Raw genomic sequence first — 22,703 nt, 5'->3', positions numbered from 1 at the left:
TGAAAGGAATATTTATTTTTGACCCTGAGGTGAGGGTGAGATGTACCCTGAATTTCAGAAAACCAGAAAATCATCTTGTTTCAGGTGTTTCATGAATGAAATGCAAGACTGACATCGCTTATAGACCAGTCTGCAAGTCTTAGCTACTTAATTTTTTTCTAAACACTGTAAATATTGCACATGGGACTGCAAATAAGTTGTTATCAACACCAGTATTGCAAAGAATCAAGTGAACACAACAGCATACTCGGAACACAATTTTTCTTCTGCACTCCAACCACAAAAGCACTCATCTGCTACAATAGTGAAAATCCCCCGGATTTAGACCAAGAGGATGGCTGAAATATTTGTGCTAGGGCTTCCAAATGTCAAAGGGGCCATATCCATGACATGCTAAACACTGCCTTTTTTCTTCCCTCACGATGCAAGGACATCCACGCTCAGCTCAGGGCTACATTTTCCTGCTGCCTTTTCCCAATGGAAAGCTGATTTATGATTAGATCTCCTGACACCACAGGGCACTAATAAGTAAGAGAGTACTACTGTAGGGGAGACTGTGGTAAATCTTCATTTAGAACGCCACTAAGAGAATCAACAAAAACACCTATCTCTGGAAAAGATCCTGCATAGTGAATACTGGGTTTAGCCAGCAAGGGGAAAGACTTCTCAAAACATGCTCCAAGTAGTATTTATAATTTTTGAGGAGTCACCACAGTGAGAAAATTAACTTTGATTCACAATGAAAGACATGGTTATCACTGACTTCCGAGATCTTATTCCTGCTTATAAGTCACAGCTAGATGACTCCTAAAGTTTTGGTAAATTCAGCTCATTTTTTTCTCCCCTTATTCCTTTAATTTTACCATTCATCTCTAAGGAGTCCTGACTCAGCCTCCACTATGGCGTCTCTTGAAGCCTACCTTTCCCGTTTCTTTGACTATCTTTTGTTCTTCCTAATCCAGCAGTGTCAGACTTCTTTATTAAATAAATTATATTAATAAAGCTGTCAAACTGCTTGAACATGAGTAATTCCTATGTTCATAACACCCAGTAAAAGCATGTCTTTGACTTCTGCTATGTATTTTTAAATTCTATTTTGTAACAACAAATAAAGCACTCTAAGCTTTTCTCTAAATTATTATTACCTTTCTGTGATGGATAAAGGCAATATGTATTCACCAGAAACACCAGAAAATTAGATGAAGGCAAGAAACATGGAATTAACTGAAGTGAAATTCTCCCTTGTGATGGATGGCTTGAAGTTTCACTAATCAAAGAAGTTTGCTTAGAATCAAAATAAGTTTTGATTAGTTAAGAATACATGCTACACACACAATAGATAAGGAAAGAATAAACCAACGGTGAAAATATATTAGCTAATACAAATAAAAATGGATTACTAATCTAAGTGCAAAGATTTTTTTTCCTTTTTCTGCTCACAATGTTATTCATGCCCCTAAGCAATTCACTTAATCTTTTTTCTCACACGCTTTGTCTGTAAAATGGGAATGAACCAACATAACTTATCCCAATGGTATAATAGGTGAGTTAGAGTAAGGCAAAAAATAAAAAAATCCAAGCATCTCATCATTATTTAAATAGGATTTGGAACACCAGTATGGCATATATAATTTTAGCTTTCTCTTCAGGAAAAAATCCCTATGATTTACTTAAAATGTATATGCTTTTCACTCTTAAACATTCAACTGAGTCTTTGTCTCCTTCCATTTTATATCATTTTCAGCTACATAAAAGATGAAGTAGATGCACTTCAAGCTGTTTTCCTTAGACTTTAAATCTTGAGTAACTCTTCTCATTTACCACCTTTCACCACAAATTAACATGCACATCCAGACAAGTTCATTATCATTTAGAGGCCTGTTAAAAAGATGAAAAAAGAACTGCATCTTAAAGTGCCCTGGATTATCTGTGCTACTTGTTAATAAAAATCAGTACTGAATAATTTTATAGTTCATAATAATCAGTTTGCTTTTCTTCCTTTCTAATCTAAAAGCTCTGAAAGTAAAATTTATGTTCTAAGTAAATAAATGCTCATTTTTGGAAAGTACCACCTTATTTGTTTTCTGAAGGTAAGAATGATGTCTATATAAAATAAATAATAAACACAACTATATAAATAAAACCATGATAAGAATGCATTTTGGTGCTTCTAAATACAGTACTTTGGGGAACTGTAGTTCAAAAATTACTCTTAGCATGTAACAATCCTAATTCAGAGAAAAATGTCACCTGCATCTTACAGATTTATATAAAAGTTCCATTATTAATACATTTCAAATGTTTGTACACTACCTAGGAGAATAATATATTACGTTCTTCTGGAACAAATAAAACCAGGCTTAGCATATGATTGTCCTGCTGACATGAAATTTCACTTCACATTAGCAAAGTGACAGTTGCTTTATACACAGCCCCAACGCAGGAGAACTGTAAAGTGAACATTCAAATACATGAAAAACAGAGGTGGAAAAGCAGTCACAAAATCACTGTAAGTAAGCTTTAATAATGTCACAATGAAAACTGTAAAAATTAAAATGGCTGCTTTTTACAGTGAACTCAGATACACCATGGCTATTAATTATTACGGGATTAAAAAAAAAAAGGAAAAAAAAAAAGACACTGTTCTAGCTCTAGGCCCTGCAGCAGTGAGGCACTTCAGGCTCTGAAGCAGTCTCACTGAGTTCAGTCACAGACATGACGAATATGGATTGTAGGGGAAAAAAGCCTTAGGTGGGGAAAGTGATACCACAAGAGCAATTCAAAATGCATAGAAGTCAATGCAAACGCTGCCTGTAGAGTTCAGCATCGCCTGAGCCTGGGAAGGGCACCTAATAACGCACCACACACTAACTCTGCCTCCAATGAACTCAGGCTTTTTTCTTGGTCTCAGTACTATATTAATTTAGATCTGCATTGAAGTTATCTAAAAAATATCTTTAAACATATTCTTCAGAAATGGCTTTTTTTTGGGAAAAAAATATTTGTCCACCAACCAGTAAAATCTTCCACTCCCAACAGCACTCTCATAAAATTAATTTTTATGTTGCTTATCACTGTATGTGAATTCCAGCTGTATTTTTAAAGGCACCTGGAAATCTAAACAACAAATAAAAACCCCTAAACTCTGTAAAGGGTGTCAGGTGATCACAGAAATCCGTATCCTGCTAAAGGACAAAGTGCTCCCAGATCATAAGGTCTTAAAAAGAGACTGAATCCTTGAGGTTGATAAAACATAGCGACAAAATATTGATGTAAAATAATATACAGCATTTCAATTACTCGTTGTTTTGTGATCTTTTGCTTTATTTATGCCATTTTTCCTTTTCCAGTCTCCAATTTACTTTTTGATCCAAATTGTTTTTGAAAGCCTTACTATGATTTGTTCTGGAAAACAGACAAAAAAAAAATCTCCAAATAATATAAACATCATGGTCTTTTCACCTGTCAGCAGGATGTGTTGAAACTTCATTTGAGAAGAAAATAAAAAACTTGTATTCAAATTGATCTTCCCCCAATGGACAACTTTAGCAGATCAACTTGTACATTCAGAGTATTTTAATGTATCGGTATTTTAGCATGCCACTTACTAGCCTAGCACTCTTAGCTACATCTAGCCTACAAACTAAACATACAATGACCTGGAAGGTGGAATCATCATACCTACTTCATAATATTTTGATATTTTAATTCCTCAGTTTTCTATAACATTAATGCACTGTTGGTTGACAAAAACTAGAAAAACACATAGTGCTAGTAAAACATTTCTGTTGAACAGTTGAGCATTCCTCCTAACTTCTTATTTAATTTTACTTAGTGAGGTGGAACTGCTTTCCAAGACGCTGGCTACCACTCACGTGTCCCACCGCCCACGCCAGGGTACAAACCGCTCCCAGCACGCCACTGCGCGGGTTGCGCAGTCTGGGCAAGCCGTTTGCTTGTGCCTCATCCCTCCTCTCTCACATAATGCTTTCTCTCGTTACCATCTTTTAGAGCACTCTTGCACTTATAGGCAAAGCCTGCTATGTTAAAAACTATGTTCTATTGTGACAATTCTATGTTTAACATAGGGTTATTTTGAAATCCTGCACATTAGGTATCCCATATAGATAGGGACATGACTACCACTGCATTTCAGAGTGAGTCCCAGTTACACCATTGATTTTTCCTTCAGCCTGTGGTTTTGAAACAGTAAACAACTATATGTCAATATGAATTTAAGAGGCTTTTTCCCTCAAGACGAGAGATAGTATTTATATCTGTAGCCTAAATACTTCTTAAAGGACCTCAATGAACTCACAAATTACTAAAAAGGCTCTGTACCAGAAGAAAATTTCTTAAGGTTTTAGGAAAGGCATTTTGCAAATTAACACAAAAAGGCAAATGACAATTTAAGAGAGCTGGCAGCAGGATCATTTGAAAAAGCTCATTAGTTCTTGTTAAATTAGAAAGACACAAGCTGAAGAAGAAAGGAAGGAATGCTAAATGCAGTTCAGTCACATCACCTTCAGGTGAATAAAGACAACCACATATACTTCAGCCATCCTTAAGCATCACTTGTGCCATATGCACTAAGCAACAAGAGCAGAGAAAGAATAACAAGTATGAACATCCATTATATTTGCCACCACCACTTATAACCTCTTCTGGGCTACGGAAACCTCTGGGAACACACTCTCCCCTTCTCTCCTTCTCCTGATATTGTCAGATAACGCTTCCCAGGTTGCAGAATACACAATCTGTTTTCCTGGCTTTCACTTCCCAAAATGGAAACATACCGCAGATAACAGGAGAGGAGGATCCGACAGGAGTGTGAAGGTAAGCGGGGTTGCAGCAGCATTTGCCTATGCTGCTGAAAGTACGTACGTCACTGACGAGCTTCAGGGTCCTGCCTCCATCTACAACCACGCTATTGGCTTCCCACAGATCTATTTGAATGTCGGCCACAGCAATTCTACTATGTAGGCAAGAAGCAAAACCGAATCACCAGCTGATGTACCCAAGCTGTACAGGGCAATGCTCACTGATACCATCTTACACATGCTTTTCCTTTTGCCTCCTTCCAGGTTATTTTGCAAAGCTGCATTACCAGTTCTCTCCATGGTTGAGATAGCCACTTTATTGATAAGACTTTCCAGATAAGAGCTAGCTTCACTAGAATTTTTTTTTCTGGGATTTTAAAAGCTTTTATTTACCAGTATCATTCTGCACAGGTTAGGAGTCCTTAAGAAAGGGCAACCAACATGAGAAAATCATGTAACTGGTTGGTGAATGCAGAGAAAAAAGGAAAACCACAAATGCATTCAAAATATTTTGCCAAGAATCTAAAGATTCTTGCAAAGAATTCCTTGAGAGCAAAAAAGAACTAGAAAATTTGACACACTCTACCACCTGCATATCCAAAATACAGATTTCAGCAGAAATATAATACTTCAAGCATAACAGTCTCCTTGACAGTAAGACAAGAAGCCACTTTCCACAAGTACCCTTTCTCCCTTTATCTGCATTTCAGATTACACTGTATGTTAATTTACAACCTCAAGTCATCAGAAATTTAAGATAGTCCATACAAAGACGCTTTGAAGTAGAACAGGAGGAAGTTAAATGATAGGGATACGCAGTTTGCCCTCCTACGCAACAGGGTCTACTCAGTACTTCAGCTGCTCAAACTGCTAACAGATTTCCTTTGGTTTTTTAGGGGGAGAGGTTTGTGGCTGCCAAAGATCACATGCAGAATTAAAGCACAATACTCTCTTCTCAGAGCTGCTGACAACAGAAAAATATCTTTTAATAAAAAGGCTGTCGGAAGGTAAAGTTTGTGCAGAGATTTAGCTCAACTTCACCCTCTGTCTTGAAAGCTGAAGTGATAAAGGCCTTTTAGATACGTCATCGCTGTAGGGGAGAATTTCTCTTACATGAGCAAACAATAAATGAAGTACTTATTTTAAACATCTAATTACATAAGAATGAGATTAACTTAAACTGAACAATTTGGCATTTTTTCAGGCATATTGTATAAGCATAGTTCTAAGTAAATTATCCTGCTGGATTTAATGTAGGCTTTAAATATATTAGGTACAATACTTCTTACTTTAAACACACATACTTGATATTCACTGATGCTACCAATAACTACAAGTCTGTTTCCTCGCTAAACAGTCACACGACCTCCAGAGACACAGATCTTAATTCCTGAATTTTTATTCTGAAAAATTTTCCTAATTTTTATTCTGAAAAACGGTACTGTAAACATGTCCAGGGGCTTAATTTATTCAATCGTTTTGGGGAAATTTACTGTGCATTTTGGTAACAGCATTTGTTTTGATATGCTACCGTTCTTCTCTCTTGCAGAACACTATTTCAGTCCCATGAAGATGCTCTAAGGTAAATATCAGTTTGAGCCACTTGTTTAATGTTTGCACATTCCTGGTGCAAACACAGTATAGAAGTCTCTCCCATGCCTGACAAATATACTAACTACTGTAATTTCTCTGTTATCTGGAAGACAGAAAGAGGAAGAGGGAGAAAAAGAGTATCAACTTCACCCTCTCCAACTATAGCTTAAACAACGAGGATATAAAAATAGCGAAGCTGGGGTAATTAAAATATTCTTAGAAACCACTATATGTAAGGAAAATCACAATTTTCAGGAAAACAAATTTTAATCTAAATTAAATTCTTATTCTCCCAATCCACTACTCCACAGCTGAACAGCTGAGCAAATTGATACTTCAGATTCAATAACTGAATCAGTACTGTTACACAATATTTCTGTTTCACAACACAATATTACAACTGTGACAATCACCTCTTAATTCTGTGTTTCTTTCATCTGCCAAGTCATTCCATTTATTTTACATTGTTCCCATGCACAGATAACCCATCTTGCTCTACAGATCATAATCACATTTTGGAATACAGAATCACAGAATCAATCAGGTTGGAAGAGACCTCTGGGATCATCGAGTCCAACCGTTGCCCTGACACCACCCTGTCAACTAGACCATGGCACTAAGTGCCATGTCCAGTCTTTTCTTAAACACCTCCAGAGATGGTGACTCCACCACCTCCCTGGGAAGCCCCTCCCAATGTCTAATAACCCTTTCTGAGAAGAAATTCTTCCTAATGTCCAACCTGAACCTCCCCTGGCGAAGCCTGAGGCTGTGTCCTCTTGTCATGGGAGAAGAGGACAACTCCCACTCCGCTACAACCTCCCTTACGTAGTTGTAGACCGCAACAAGGTCACCTCTGAGCCTCCTCTTCTCCAGGCTAAACACCCCCAGCTCCCTCAGCCATTCCTCATAGGTCAGACCCTCCAGACCCTTCACCAGCTTGGTCGCCTTCCTCTGGACTCGCTCCAACACCTCAATACCAAAGTTTGTGTTTTATAAATATGACATCTGTATGGTAAGAGGATAGGTTGCCACACTTCTGAAATTTTTTGGGGTATACATATTCTTAAACTGGATATTAAGATCCTCAGCAGTAAAAGGGATACTGTAGAAAAACTGGATAAAACCCTATCCCATTATGTTTTTGCAAGCTGTAGAAAGAATGAGGAAACACACAGATCAACAGAAAATTCACTCTAAAACAATACTTCAGAGGGATTTTATTAACAAGGACTGTTCTGCCTAGCGTATTGATGTCCACAAAAAAACCCACAGCACTCAGAAAACCCCCTGCATGCGACAGATACACTTGGATCAAGGTATAACATTGTTATGCTGTCATAAAAATGAAGGAAGAAGATGAATTTAAGAGACTGAATTTAAGATGGAGGAGTCTGTCAGGCAATAACAGCTTATAAGAGTTACAAAGCCGACATATAAACATAAAAAGCAAAGCTGACATTTGATAACGACAAAACCTGCTTATTCCAAATACACTCTCAATTACAGTCATTCTGGATTACACAAAAAGAAAAAACACGTTCAGGGAAGTGCAGTATGACAATGCTCATCTCAGTTCCTATGCTCTCAACCTCCCAAAGCTTCCCTACATGTAACGGAGTCTCCTCAACCTCCCGCCCGGGCAAACACTCGCAGGAAGAGAAGACAGTTTCACAGCTTCCAACCGTGCAACACACATCCCACCCATGCACTGACACTGGGGCAACGCAAGAACACGGAAATTGTGTCACGGCAACTTCTTGTGGTTTGAAGCTGAATGTCACCATGGCAGTTCAACGTTTTCTTTAAGGGTCAATTCTAGAAAGCAAGCGAAGCCTTACCTGTGCAATACTGTCTCTCAAAGGCACGCAGCTGTGGGTAGTGGACCTTTTCAAAAAGACCGTCACCTCATCTGTGTTGCTTTGTCGCAATGACCCCAGAATAGCCAATGCACAGTAACAAAAGCTTCATTACAGTTTGTTAATAGTAAAAACAAGCACAAAGATTCATTTTACTTAAGAAATGGTAGAGAAACAGGCAAACACAGATGAGGGATTGTTGCACTGAGCCAACAAGAGAGAATCACATAACGGAAGAACTGAAGATATCTAAAACCACAATCTGTTGTGTACACTGTGATTTCAGAGAGCAAGTAACGTTTCATTTTTCTGCGCTGTGTTCTGGTTGAATTGTCCACATTCAAACAATCCTAAATACAACTACTGGACTTCAGTCCTCTATGAATACTAGATAATATATATTTCCAAGGCCCTCAAATGTAATGTTCTTTCTTCTGTTTAGACTGCTGCTAGATCTGTAGGCAGTCTTATAAACCACTTTAACCTTATTTTAATTTTTCATTATGAAAATTATAAGTGTTCATTAACTTCGGAAGACATAGCATTACAGGTGTGATGTATCATTCCCCATATTATTAACAGACTACTTTATAAATTCAGTGCTTGAAGCAGATATTTTTAATAATATGAGTTTTATTTTTGTGTTTGTAAGAATTTATAAAAAAATTTAATAGGAGCGCACACACTTAGTTGTCTATCCACACACAAAGTTTTATTCACTGTAATGATCTTAAAATTAGTGCCAAAATATAATTGCACCAAATTTAACAGACTCATTAGAAACTAAAACCCAAACCAAGAAACTATCTGACTAATACTACCCTCGCCACCTCTCCAGCTCTTTGGTAGGATTACTTAAGAATGAATGATATTCAGATTATCACTTTTTGTGTAGTAAACTTTTAGCATATTGTGAATAATTTTCATTGAAGGTAATAGTTTCCCATGGAGACTAAGCACCATTTTAGCTTTGCTTCAATACTGCTCAAATGCCTATCTTAGGGATAGAAAAAAATCCAAGAGACAATTGGATATCACTATGAAATGGAATATTACTTATAAAAGTTCTTTTGTCCTGTAACTACATAATTTGAAATATTCATATTATATTTATAATATTTAATACGTCATCTTAAACTGCCATCTTTAAAACACAGTATTCTAGCGGAAGTAATTCAAAAAAGCTAAAACACAGCGCTAGACCAGTCACCACAGCAGAATGGGCCATTTACTTGAGGGAATGAAATTTATGCAATTTGTTCTACATGATGGTCTTTTTTTTTTTTTTTTTTTTTTTTTTTTTTAAATTACCAGACTTAACATTGCCTCTGGCTTAAATAGCAAAACCTAAAATACTGATAAGTTTTACTTCAATACTTATACAAATTGAATTGATCAATGGATTTGAGAAGACAAAGTTGTACTGAACTGAGTCATCCTGCAACTGAGCACTTACTATTTCATATAACCGAAATTTAAGCTCGTTTATAAGCAGTCAGCACACAAGTTGCTAACTTCTAGGTAAAAACTGACCAAACGCTATTCTACCTTTTTCACATGGAATACCGGAAAAAATACTACTGATGTTGGATATTTGTTTAAATTTTCTTAACATCAGACATTTCTTTACATTCCACAGCACCTGGTGGAACTGCCAAACCAAAAAAACCTCAGCTGTAGCCCTCTCTGTAATCCCATCATACATGAAACTTTCCATGAAGTTTAGATCACCTATGAATACATTGAAAAGATATGCTAAGAGAAGAAACACAGTGAGAGCAACTACCAAGATTCAGAACTTAAGAGTGGATAAATGAGCTGATAAGGAGGAATATGACAGTGACACGCTTGCAGCCAAAAGATGTTTACAACACTAGGAGTGGCAAGGCATACCTGGGCTGATAACTTGGATGAAGGAAGAACAGGATGGATACTGGTAAAATCTTCCAAGCAAAATTTTTATTAAGCTGAAGAAGCATCTTGCATGGAAATCAACAGAAGACCAAGGTTTGACTTTCAAAATTATGCTGGACAAACTACACTGAAAGACATTTCAGTACTGATGATCAAACTGTTCTTCTTTCATAATCTGCTTCAAGCAAGTATCTTACTTTGTGAAAGTAATGACCGTGAAAACATTTGACTGTCATATGGAAAACAGAGCTAACTAGTATCATCAAACATGACGGTGGTTACATAGAGCTCAGAGAAGAGAATCACAAGCACGACAACAGGCACTGATTTTAGTGTTATGTCAAGAATATTTTCAAGTGTCAAATTCAGTTTGTAATAATCCAGTTTTTGACCAAAGTTTAGAAAACTGCCTAGTCCTTAACTACTAAGTTTTCCACAACATTTCTTTACGCGGGTAATTCCTCTCTCCATTTTCTGGACTTGCTCGAATTCAGCTAAAATGAAATCTCTTACTTTATTTCTTACTGCATTAAGAAGAAACAGAGAACTGGGGTTTTTTTAGTTTTTCTGTATAAGCTTTCTGCATCCATTTTAACAAGCTTCTATCACACACACATACAAACATTGAGACCCATTCTCTATCATGTGTAAGAAACAGCATTCTTCAGAGCAGCTTTTCTCTAAACAGTTTTAAAAGGTATCTTTCGATTCTGAATTAAACAGGATGTAGGGATTGCCACCAGCAGAGGAGTAGGAATCACAAACAGCTATAACCTAAATATTCTCAGGAAATGTAAGCAAGTAATTACAAATAAAACTGCTTACATTCATGCAACTTGTTTGGCAACAGCAGTATACCATAAGGAAAGCTGCTACAATTCATAACAGCATCTTGTAATAAAACAGCTTTATGCATCCCTCTCAAACTGTTTAGTGCTCAAATCTCATCAGATGGCTGAGTAAGCATTACACTTTGGGACAGTAAATCTCTGTTTCCAATATGGTCTACATTCACAGACATGTACTTTTGCATTCAGTATAAGACACTTCCAGCTAAGTACTCATATAAAAAAATAGCAATATATACAAATATCTGCATGCTATTTTGTCTAGTCAGCTATCTAAACTCTGAAAAAATTTAGAAACCTTGAAGGACCAGCAGCTCAACATTTCTGATTGCTACCAGAAAACGCTAATTTGAAGTTTGGATTTATAAACATGAAAGTAGTACGAAAGGGCTATCTTTCTACATGCCACTGTCTCTTCAACATGTCTTTATCCACGTCACTGAGGCATATACGGCATTGCTATGGTACATTTTGCTTCCTTTAGAGAAAAATTAAAAGACAGAAAGGGCTTAGAAATGAGCAATAAATCTGAATTCATGACAGAAGATGATACTATACAGGCAGGTGCTTGAAGAGCTCTACCTAGAGAGACAGATAGATGGATAGAGCTCATAGACTGGCTTAACTGCAGCATCTAATTGAAACTGTAGAAAAAACGCCAGGTATTGTGGAAGTTCCAATAAAACAGAAAAGGGCATCACCAGACCTAGCGCCTAGCAACTGAGGCCAGTTTCAAAAATTCAAAGACAAGCTGGCATCTGCTTTTAACATGGTGGCTGACTTCCCACAGACGCAGCCCGTCAGTGGAAATGATGGATTTTCTGCCTATCGATGTTTTCAAGACTCCAGAATGTGCTTCATTCAAGGACAGATTACTGGGATCAACGTAGAAAAAATCTGATGAAAGTTAATGAGCAACTGGACAGCAGGCCAAACAAGATAACTGGTAGGCCTTCTAACCTTAAACTCTGAGTCCAGAGACAAATAATATAGAACAAAATGAACAAATAAAAAATACTGGGCCTTGCTTACTCAATTATACTTGCTGCTTGTTTTCTTTTCTACTAATTTTGATTCCCATTTACAGGCTTTAAGTGAATTGGTCATCAGCACTTTGACCCAACTCCAAAACATCCATGGTTCTCTAACGAAGAAAATGAGCTTTGGGTGGTGAGGTTTGTTTGTTTGAAAGTTTCCTTATGTTTTTTTTACTAAGTAAACTGTTTGTATTTGGGTGCAGTCACAATATTTGAAAAGCTTCTACAAATCACATAATCCATTTGAGGTATTAGGAGAACAAACAGGGACAAGATAACAAATACAAACATAGTCATCGTCACCACAAACCAAAAAGTTTTCCACTGAGTCTAAAATTTAGTCCCCAACAATAGTATTTCGAACGAACGTGGGGAAAAAAATAAGGTTTATAAGACAATTACAGAATAAACACAATAAACACTTAAAACCTGTTCCCAATGCATTTGAGCTGAAAACTGACTTATGCATTGGAGCAGCGCATACACTCTCATGCTTAACCCATCTTTCACACACTCCAAAAATCTACAAATGTCTAATCCTTTCCTTATTTTTCTGAAGATGTGGACCTTAAAAACATCCGGTATCGGAGTGTTCAGCAATGTATAATGGAAAATAAGTCTTTTGTCAGTTTAAAATTTACGGATTTCCATATTTCTTTCTTCCTGTACTACAAGAAAGGAGGAGGAGAGGCAAACAGCATAATTTCTTTTTACTAGAAAACAAGCTTTAGAGGGGTTCCCAAGTTCACAGCAGAAACAAAACAACACTCACTAACGTAAATTCTGGACTATATGACTTTTAAAGACTAATCTTCTGGGACATGCCTAGGATGCAGGGACAAAGATGCTCAATTCAAACCCAGATCAAGAGTAAAAGCTTTTTAAATCTGAGATTTTTCATGGCAATAGGTGTATTAGAAAAGCAGCTCAGTCTCTTCCTTTCATCAGTTTGAGAACATTCACAAGTAACCAGTCTCCTTTCCAAACTCTTCTTGCTGGAAAATACAACCTAAAAACTATCTGTGTTAAACTGCAGATCCTTCTGAAGACAAAAACTCAGAGAAGTTGGAATATTTGCAGAATTTGCACAAGGTAGTCATTTCTGTTAGTAGGATTAACCAAGAAATAAGTATTTTCATTTAGAGTATCTTATTTTAAAAAGAAAAATATTATTTCACCTCCTTAGAGTACATTATTATGATGGATTTCAATATGAGAAAGAGCATCCACATGGATATGCCTAAATATTACAAATTTCTTAGAAGAGTGTGTGCACGTGTGCATATGAGAAAATGGAGAAGGATTTATAGGATCAAAAATTATTATTTTCAGTATCCAAAGTCTTAAGACTTCTATTACACAACCGAGCAAAGGGATGGGGAGGAAAAAAAGTATACAAAGAATAAGTTTTCTTCACCAGTCAGTTAGGCCCTAGCATTATAAGGCGAACAAACACTACTCCTCTATTTTGAAGCACAAGATCTTTTTGCCTGATACAAACTTGTAACTATAAAGTATAGGAAGTATAATTCCTATTAATTTTGAAATGTTTTTGAAAAGGTATTTGCATTAAAATGCTTACTAAGCCTATTCTGGAGTAGAGGTCTGGTTTTTAAAAAAATTATTTTATTCACAGTGTGCGCTAACTACATGATTTGATAATGTCTACTTTTTAGAAGTGATCCTTTTATATCTAGTTTACGTAACGTTCATGTAACTTTGTAAATGGTTAAAAAAAAAAAGAACATAGTTTAACTTAATCATCAACTAATAAGGAGTCCAAAAGCAGTAAAAAAGGCAGTAAAAAAGACAGAAGCCCTTTTTGAAAGCTTAAATAACTGTTTAGAAAAAAAAGGAGCATAAGTCTATAGAATACCTAAATATTTGCATTGGAAATCCCTGTATTCTGATTCTCTAATTTAAACTGTGAACAAATGCTGATTTTTAATAATGATCACTAGAGAGAAACTGCCAAGAATAAAATATTATTCTCTGAAAGAAACTGTGTGTGCACACAGAATTCACGTATTATGTCTAGCTGTCTGTTGTTTATTCTACAAGTACATATTAATATTAGAATAGTACTGTGTTTTTCAACACTGGTCATATTAATTATTACTGGAGTCCTCTGTCAGCATCGTAGCTTCTCTATATAAAGTTTCACAAGACATTATTTTATTAAACTCAACTTTATCTTTATTGTATTCACCTAGAACAAGATTCCCGGTATTACTTTAATTGATTACACTGTGTCTTTATCTTGCCAGTTGATTACACTCTTTCCATAGCAATGACATTTTAAACTTCTACAGGCTGTATGGCAACGGCCACCTCTGAACTGCTGGGCTGGAACACACCTCCTGTCACTCAGTACCCGCTCTCTCCGAGGAGGACTCCCAACGGCCAAGATGCTGATATAGAAGCTCGCGCAACTAGTCAAATAGGTAAGAGAGCAAGAGTTACACCTCCTTGCTTCCCTGTTAGCCAGCCTGACTTCTCAACAGTGAGTTCCAGGAAGTCTGAGCAACCGACCACAGCCAGCAAATTAAGTTACAATGTACAAAGATATAAAATGGTGAAACGCCAGCAAAGAAGGACGGAAGGGGAATGAAAGGGAAGTGGAAAGTAAGAGATGATCAGAACAACTTAAATACCATTTACAAATCAGAGAGCTTGCTGCCCCAATGGAAAAACAAACAAACAAAACAAAAAGAAACACAAAAGAGCAAGAGGATTTATGCATACGTACTTGGAAGTACGCTGAAGACGGAGGGTCTGTTCCTGAAAAGCCACTTCTAAAGAGATTTCATTCTCATTTTATGTTATTGTGACTCAGATCTAATATACGCAAAGTTTTAGTTTAATTCCTATTTATCAGCAGATCTTAATATTTTTTGCTCAAAAGGCCACGCGACTGATCCTAGACTATAAATGAGAGGAGGCATGTTACGTTTTGGGTTAGACTTTCTTACATTTTCCTTTCCTAAAAGCATATTTGGGGAAGTGTGCTATAAAGGTTTGTACTTTTATTTACTTGCTAGTCTAGTAACACTGCTACATAGCTCCATTATTAACAATATCAATACAGATCAAAGCACAGATGAAAAGTGCTTTCATGTTTTTAAATCACATAACTAAGAACCATATAATCTTTTATGATTTGGGGAGGGAGAAGCTAGGGGAGGGAGTTTTTATTCAATAACTTTGCTTTATTAAATAAGGTATACACATTAAAATATAATTTTTTATTTCTCACTAATGCTGTGCTTTCTAGAGAAGAGAAACTGAATGCAGTTGTCTCACCTTAATAAATATTTTACACTGGGATCGTGTTTCTCTCAGGTAACCATTAAAACTAAAGTAAATCTTGATTCAACAGCAGTGCAAGTTACATGTGTGTACCGGTTATTACAGGAAATTTGCCTTGAGGCCCTTTTCCCCACACAAGCCGCCCTACATCTGATTCCATGTTAAGAGCTTCCTCCTTAAGCTTCTGCCACCTGCCTCTGCCTTGGATTTTGTTTGATTACCTAAGCGTATGGATATACCAAAAAGCAACCTATTGCAGAACGCCACTCAAAACCTAACATGACAAAGGAGAACTAAGAATGTGCTCCCACTCTAACTAGAATACAAGAAAAAGTTTTGTTTAACATCTTTAATCCAAATCTATATATAGAACATTTAATTTTCAAAAGGTCATAGGTTCTGGAAAGAAATATTAAAACTAAAGTTTGTAAAACTCAGTTGGATTTGGAAGGGATACACTAAGTCGAACATAAAAGTTGAGTACGACTCGTGTTTCATGGCAAGACAACCAAAATCCCATCTTGGTGTTACTGGGAATATAAGCAGAGAGACAAAGTCTAGTTAGCCTGTGAACTTGCAACAGTAACTATCCTCTCTACACAGCAGCACATTAGTCCTTGCTGAACACAGAACACCTGACCTCAATAACTTCAAATCTGAACAAGCTTCATCACTCTCATGAAACGTTCTTAGTGCAGTGTGGTTCTTCGAATGTGTCCCAGTAAATTATTTGGTGACAGATTTACGATGTGAAGAAGAACAAGAAGAGAAAACAACATTCGTTTTTCTCAGCAATCACAGTTGCCCAAGAGTAGGCTGTAAAAAATAAAATGTAGATTTATCAAAATGGTTTGGGTTGCTTTGGGTTTGGGTTTTGGGGTTTGTTTTTTTTAATCAACATTTTTCTTTTTTCTTCAATAAATCTATTCAATATATAGGGAGAAAAGATGCTGTATGAAATACCAAAGAGATGATGAGCAGTATGGCATAGTAACACAACTTCATGTGAGCAAAAACTGAGCGCATTACACTTTGCAAGTGCCCCTCTCTGAGGATTCTACTGTGATAACTTGATTTTCTACTTGATGTTAATAAAAATACTGGACAATATTAAGGGACATTATAAAGGATTTATTATAATCATTATTTATGACTCCCATTAACATACCTATAGTGCTAAACAGGATACAAAAGCATATGTTTTTCAGTGTAAAAGAATAAAAAATTGAATTTGAGCTGACATACAGAAAGGTACCGGCTGTTGTTCTTTACTGAAATTATCTCACCATACAAAAAGAGATGCTGTAATATATACAAAGCAATTCAACTGTGGTAAAAAAATCCAAAATATTTCAGAAGACTGTTGGGTCCAGTTTAATATGATCATGTTTCTTACACTTATTTTTAATAGCTTCAATCATATACTCTAGTTGTTCTAATATTGCAGAGCAGAGATTTACTGCTAAACTAGATCCGACCAAGGATGAGAAGGCAGTCAATTCAGTATAGCTATTGGCTAATAAATTTTGCATCAGCTGAAGCCTGACATTTGGCTCAGGCAGAAATACAAAATCCATGAGCTATGAATGCCAAGTGAGGAACTCTGGAATAGTAAGGTTTGCAATCATCCCTTTAAAAGCCAGTTTAAAACTTTTAACAACTCAGTAGAGTGCTCTTTTAAGCACAATTTGGTTACAAAGTATTCTGGAAGAAAAGTTGCCTTTCAAAGCAACCTCTGTAAAAGAAAGGTTTTCCAAAATCCTCATTTTTTTTGCGTTAAAGGACATCTACCTTCACCATGCTATGTCAGCACATTAAGTCAGAAAGAAGGTATTTTCTTTAAAAAAAAAAATATATATAAAGTTTGATAACTGTTTCTCTTTGGTGGAAAAATACATGGCACGTACAGAAATTCACGTATTACCAGAAGATTGTAAAATATTCCAAATATTCAGAGGTGTCAGAACTATTGCCAAACTTTTGACATAACCTAGCAGAAAGTAGAAAAGTTTCTATTCATCTTAAGATACAGCATTCAAAAAGTACTCCTCAACTTGAAATAGAACTTGTAATGTTTGAATGTTCTTTCAGATCCACTGAAGGACCTTACCTTTCAGATCGATTGACTAATGAATTCCTGCAAGACCTGCACAACCAAGTGCAGGTACTGAATTACAAAGATGTTTCTATCTATACTAGAGAAAAATCTAAGACAAATTAATAGCTCAAGCATGCATTGGACCTGTCATTTTAACCAAAAATCTGAACACCTGTTTTGAAGATGATCAGAAAATAGGCTTGACACAAAAACACTAAAGCTATTCTGAATTACTTTGTAGAAATATTACTACTGATACGTTAAAAACAGGCTTTAAAAGGGAATTTTATTACTTAGAGAAATTATAGGTAAACACCTTAGGAAAAGCACAGTGGAAGTAATGCCAGACTAAGGTGTTTCAGGAAATATGCAGTCACGTCACCCTTCATGCCTTTATTCCAAAAATTCTAAATACCACACCAGAAAGTAGCATCTACGACAAAGAGAAACTTCCTTTGGTAGGTGCATTTGTCAGTGATGAGCACAAAAAGCTCATTTCAAAACATGCAAACGATGATGAAGTTTTTAAGTTGTATTCTCAGAGCTAAACTTCTACTAACATTCAATTTTCCTATCAAATGTGTTATTCACACTAGCTTAGAGAGGTATTTCTACTTCAGAGATCTGCTTTTTCATGAAAAATGACACAAGTCTGAACAGAAGGACAACAAAATACTAAAGAAAACCAAGAAGATCTGTTTCAGACTTCTGAGCTCTAAATACAGTTTTTGTTATTAGCATTTCACTGTTGAACCATCATAAACAAAAATGGAAGTAGTACAACTTGGTCTTATGCTTAACCCAGGAATGTATGATCAGGCAGCAGCTAAAAACAACTGCTTTGAGCAGTTCCAGTGCCATGGCTAAAGAGATACTTTTCAGTAAGTCAAATGCACATAGCTCTGATAACAGAAGAGACAAAATATTGAGGAAAATATCTACAATTGCTTAAAAAATATGTCGAGCTTTTTTATAATAGAAGAATAAAAAAATTCTCTAAAGACTATTTATTTTAAAGCATGTTTATTTCCTACAGAATTTAATCCCATCAAAACACCCACTCAAATTTAGAATAAATTTACATGTATAAATTCCTAGATGCCTGCAGCTGGAAACCGCATGCATAAGATGTAATGAACAGTATTTCCTACTATATGAACCGCATTTCTATCCATATGATATTAATATAGAAAGTGAGAACATTTACCAAGTCTTAATCTAGATCTATTTGCCGCATTATCTCAAATTTCATGTCAGTAGAGGAACTTTACAATCAGAAAGATACTGAGCTTTCAAATACAAAGATTCATCATACAGACTTATTTTCTAAATAAATTTGCTTTCTAAATTTAACAAAAGCGGGAAAATAAGGAGTTACTGCTCGTATTATTTATCAAAAAACTTACTTTGGCTCTCTAAAATAAACTTCATTCATCTACACATAATACTGACTAGCAGGGGGTAACAATAATTAAAAAAAAAAGTCTTTGGAGCATTTCAATTCAGTTACCAACAATTTGCACTCCCCTTCATAAAGAGGGTGTATAAGAACACATTAAGAGCAGGAGGAAGATGAACAGTTGTCAAATCAGTAATCAAGAGAAAAAGAACACCCTCATGAAATGCCAAATAATGACCTAGTAACTAAAATGAGGCACTCGAGCTGAAGCATCAATCATCCAGATAGGGAAAAGGAATATTGAGATGACTCCTGTACACAAAGGCTGAACAAACCACAGTGACAATGGCTCCAGTAGCTCGTACGATCTAGTTGCAGTTTGATGCGTTATCTCTAGGTAAATACCTAGAAGCAAAGAAAGACCCTACAAGAACAGAGATTACCTCAGAAAATAGAACTGTGTGTTTGACAGACCAAGCACAATGCAAACATTTCCAAATGTCTGTACACAAATGTGAGAGAAATAAGGGATTAGACAAGAGTTTAATTAGCAATGCTAATTAATAGATATTTTGATTTAAAGGTGAGGACAGACACTGACTGCTGGCAGAGTGCTTTGAACAAGTTGCATGACATGTAATCAAGTATAAAAAAATGACCTTTCATTGCATGGTCTCCACAGAGAAGTGTGATAACTTAGAATTTCCTGAGTCACAGTATCAGAAACGTGTAGTAGAGAACTATGATACGGCATTAACAAGCACACATATAAAACAGTAGTTTCAGCAATTAAAGATGTACTAGATAATTTACCTTCCATTGAGAGGGGTACAAACATTTATGCCTTAAAACTGCCCGTATCTGGCTTGATATAAACCATATCTGATTCTTGAACTAAAACCAAACCAAGTAATTTATTTTTAAAACCATATCTAATTGTTGACTGAGTAACAATTTAACCAGGCTATTTGGTCAAGTCAACCAGATGATTAAACACTGTTCCTATGAAGCAATGTTCACTAATGGTTTCAACACAGACTTATGATTTTTTGAGACAAGTGAATACTTGAATGAGAGCGAAACTATGTGTGTGTACAGTGCAAAGGTATAATCACAGTTTTTTCAACTAAAAACATTCAGATTATTAATTCATTGGACATAACAGGTATTTAAAGAGAGGAACAGTTTATAAAAAAAAGACTACTTCACCTTGCTTACAAGTTCATACAGGCAGGTTATTTCAAATATTAGTCCTAGGATCCCGATGCTGCGATAACATATTATAGCCAATTATAAAAGTGATTAGATGGGTTTCCTCCTTCCAGTTTTTATGAGGTGACAGGTAAGCAGTAAGGGTAAGCAGTGATAAAAGGAATAAAGTGATAAAAGCATTCCCGTTCCCACATTTCAATTACATAGCAATTGAGAACAGGAAAGGAATTCCAAGGCACCTGATTAATAATGAATATACGTTGGCCATATGGGGTTTTACCATAACAGTGTTTTAGTTATCTTTTCAGTACAGGTACTCTGTTAAAGACAGACAAATTTAGGTGGAAATGCCATTATTATGGTTTCCCTCATTTACAAATAGTGAATCAGAAATCTGAGAAGGGAAAGAACTTCCTAATTTAACATAAAACAGCTGAAATAATGGTAAAATGGCATCCGTTCTCCTACAGTTCTTTCATTAAAACTCCTTATAACACTGGTATACTTTAACAAACAACAGAGATTGTATACCGAGAATTACTGTAAAAGAAACCAGTTCTGACTTTAAACATACCTTGTCTTGGAAACTCATCCGACTCCCTGTGAACCAGGTCAGAAACTCGATTTCCATAGTGCATCCTGGTGTCATGATCATACGCCTTCAGTGTCTCACTTGAGCTGTAAGACTTCTGAGTTGGTACTCTGCAGTCTTCACTGTCCAGTGAAGAACTTGTGTAGCGACACTCCTTTCCGCACCGGCCCCTCGTCAGAGAACGGTGTCTTCTGTCTTTTATATCCATTATTGTGAGTCAGGTAGGACGTTTTCAGAAAAGCCACTCTTAGATTTGGGGTCAGTCACTGTCACCTAAAACCAGGAAAGGATAACAAAAAGGTGAGCAACGTTGCTACTACGTTTTGTTTTATTCTATTTTCCCTGACTTAACCTTGAAGAATAGTGCAGCACAGATCGAGAAGAAAGAGAACACCCACATGATGCATCCTTCGAAATTGAAATAATTTACCTGAAGGGGGGGGTGGGGGTGGGGGTGGGGAAATCAAATACTGTAAGAGAATTGCATTCTATCTAAATGATCATCTCATTGAAGAGTTTAAAAAATAATGATAAAACAAAAACACTGTTATCTTTTGATTTTTGAATGAGCACTGATAACAACATGGAACTGACAGAATAACACTTGCTCCTGTTATGCAACAGTACAAAGAAAAGCAGACTCAAACCAACTTTTAATTATTTCAGTTCTTCCTGCAGGAGGGCTTGTAATTAAGAATGAAGCATGCAGGAGAGTTACATAGAGGAGATTGTACCTATTCAGCATTAACACATTACAAAGGTGTACATTACCCTTTAACAATGTGTTCACAAGCAGCAGCAACTGACTTTATTGCCCCTGGATAACATAATCCAGGGCCCTGCTCTCAACAAAATGTTGGACCAGGTATCTCCAGGGGTCCTCTCCAGCCTTGGTATTTCTGCATTTTTATGATTCTCTGAACACACTTTGGGAATTGGCTGCTCTTGTACACCACAGAACATGGCTAGATGCTCTTCTTCACAATCCCTCAAGATGACCAGTTTATCCATCTCAGCATTCTGAGGTCTTCAAAATTGTGTAAGTATCTTCTTGCTCACCAGACCAGAAAGAGAGAGATTCTGACAGTCTACTTAATTAGGACACCCTTACTGTGCCATATATACTTTAATATATGCACAGTTAGCATGCATAAACTGCTAAATGAAAGATACTGTAGAAAGCAAGAAATACACTAATACACCCTAACCACCAGGGTACTAATTATTTTGAGTTGGTATTTTTATGTATGTCTTTGTCTCATGGCATCCTGTGTCCAGGTCTGTACTAGGCCTGAGAAATCCTCATGACAAAACTTTTTGCTGGAAATTAAATCTTCCCCCACAAAAAATACTCAGATTTGCTAACAAGCAAAAATTGGAACAAAACCTCTGCTTTTCTACACACGACTAAGGAGGTGAAGAAACAGTTTTGGCAAATTTAGCTGGGACAGGTGAAGGCATTTTGTTTTCCCTTTGTCCCCTCTCAGTTCAGGTGCCTACTCGAAAGCCCCCCCAGCAGAATGGAAGCAGGTCCCACACACCAGCTACGCCCAGTCCCAAGCCAGAGTCTTAAACTACCAAAGCACTTCAGCAGTACGGTTCCTTCTGCTACCTCTGCCACCAAGGTAACGCACACCAGGGAAAGATGATAAAACCCCAGAAAGCAGTCATGTCTCTTGTTGTAGTTGTTTGCACCCGTAGAAGAGAAGGTCATGACACCGGCATAAGTATTGGCTAAATCCTTACTTCTTGGCTGGAATAGATTATGTCCCTAAGAGAGAATAAATGTACTTGGCCAGAGCAGCTAGTGAACTTGAGAAAAGGTTTCTTGGCTTCATTTAGATTCTGGCACTTAGACTTGCTGTGTTTTTTTTTTTTTTCTTTCTATATTTTAAAGAAGAAAGTTAGGTAACCAGGAGAAACAGCTGCTTTAAGCCACCCACAGGTACTCTGCAATCTGTGAGTGATAAAAATTGTAAACGTGCTTTCACTTTTTCCTCCTTTTTCTCTTATTTTTAACTATGA

General features: G+C 36.4%; 1 protein-coding gene across 3 annotated transcripts in view; it reads right to left on the bottom strand.

The window, feature by feature from the left end:
- Positions 1-20,886, bottom strand: part of TENM2 (teneurin transmembrane protein 2) — a 523,470-nt gene extending 502,584 nt beyond the window's left edge. For all 3 annotated transcript variants that reach the window (XM_068417288.1, XM_068417289.1, XM_068417290.1), the window contains exon 1: positions 20,661-20,886. In XM_068417288.1, the coding sequence (XP_068273389.1) occupies positions 20,661-20,886 (226 nt within the window). The remainder of the gene's footprint in view (positions 1-20,660) is intronic.
- Positions 20,887-22,703: the final 1,817 nt, after the last annotated feature.

Source organism: Nyctibius grandis, chromosome 22, assembly GCF_013368605.1.
Source record: "Nyctibius grandis isolate bNycGra1 chromosome 22, bNycGra1.pri, whole genome shotgun sequence".
Classification (NCBI taxonomy): Eukaryota; Metazoa; Chordata; class Aves; order Nyctibiiformes; family Nyctibiidae; genus Nyctibius; species Nyctibius grandis.
The sequence above is the reverse complement of the archived record's forward strand: the minus strand, read 5'-3'. Positions and strand labels throughout refer to the sequence as shown.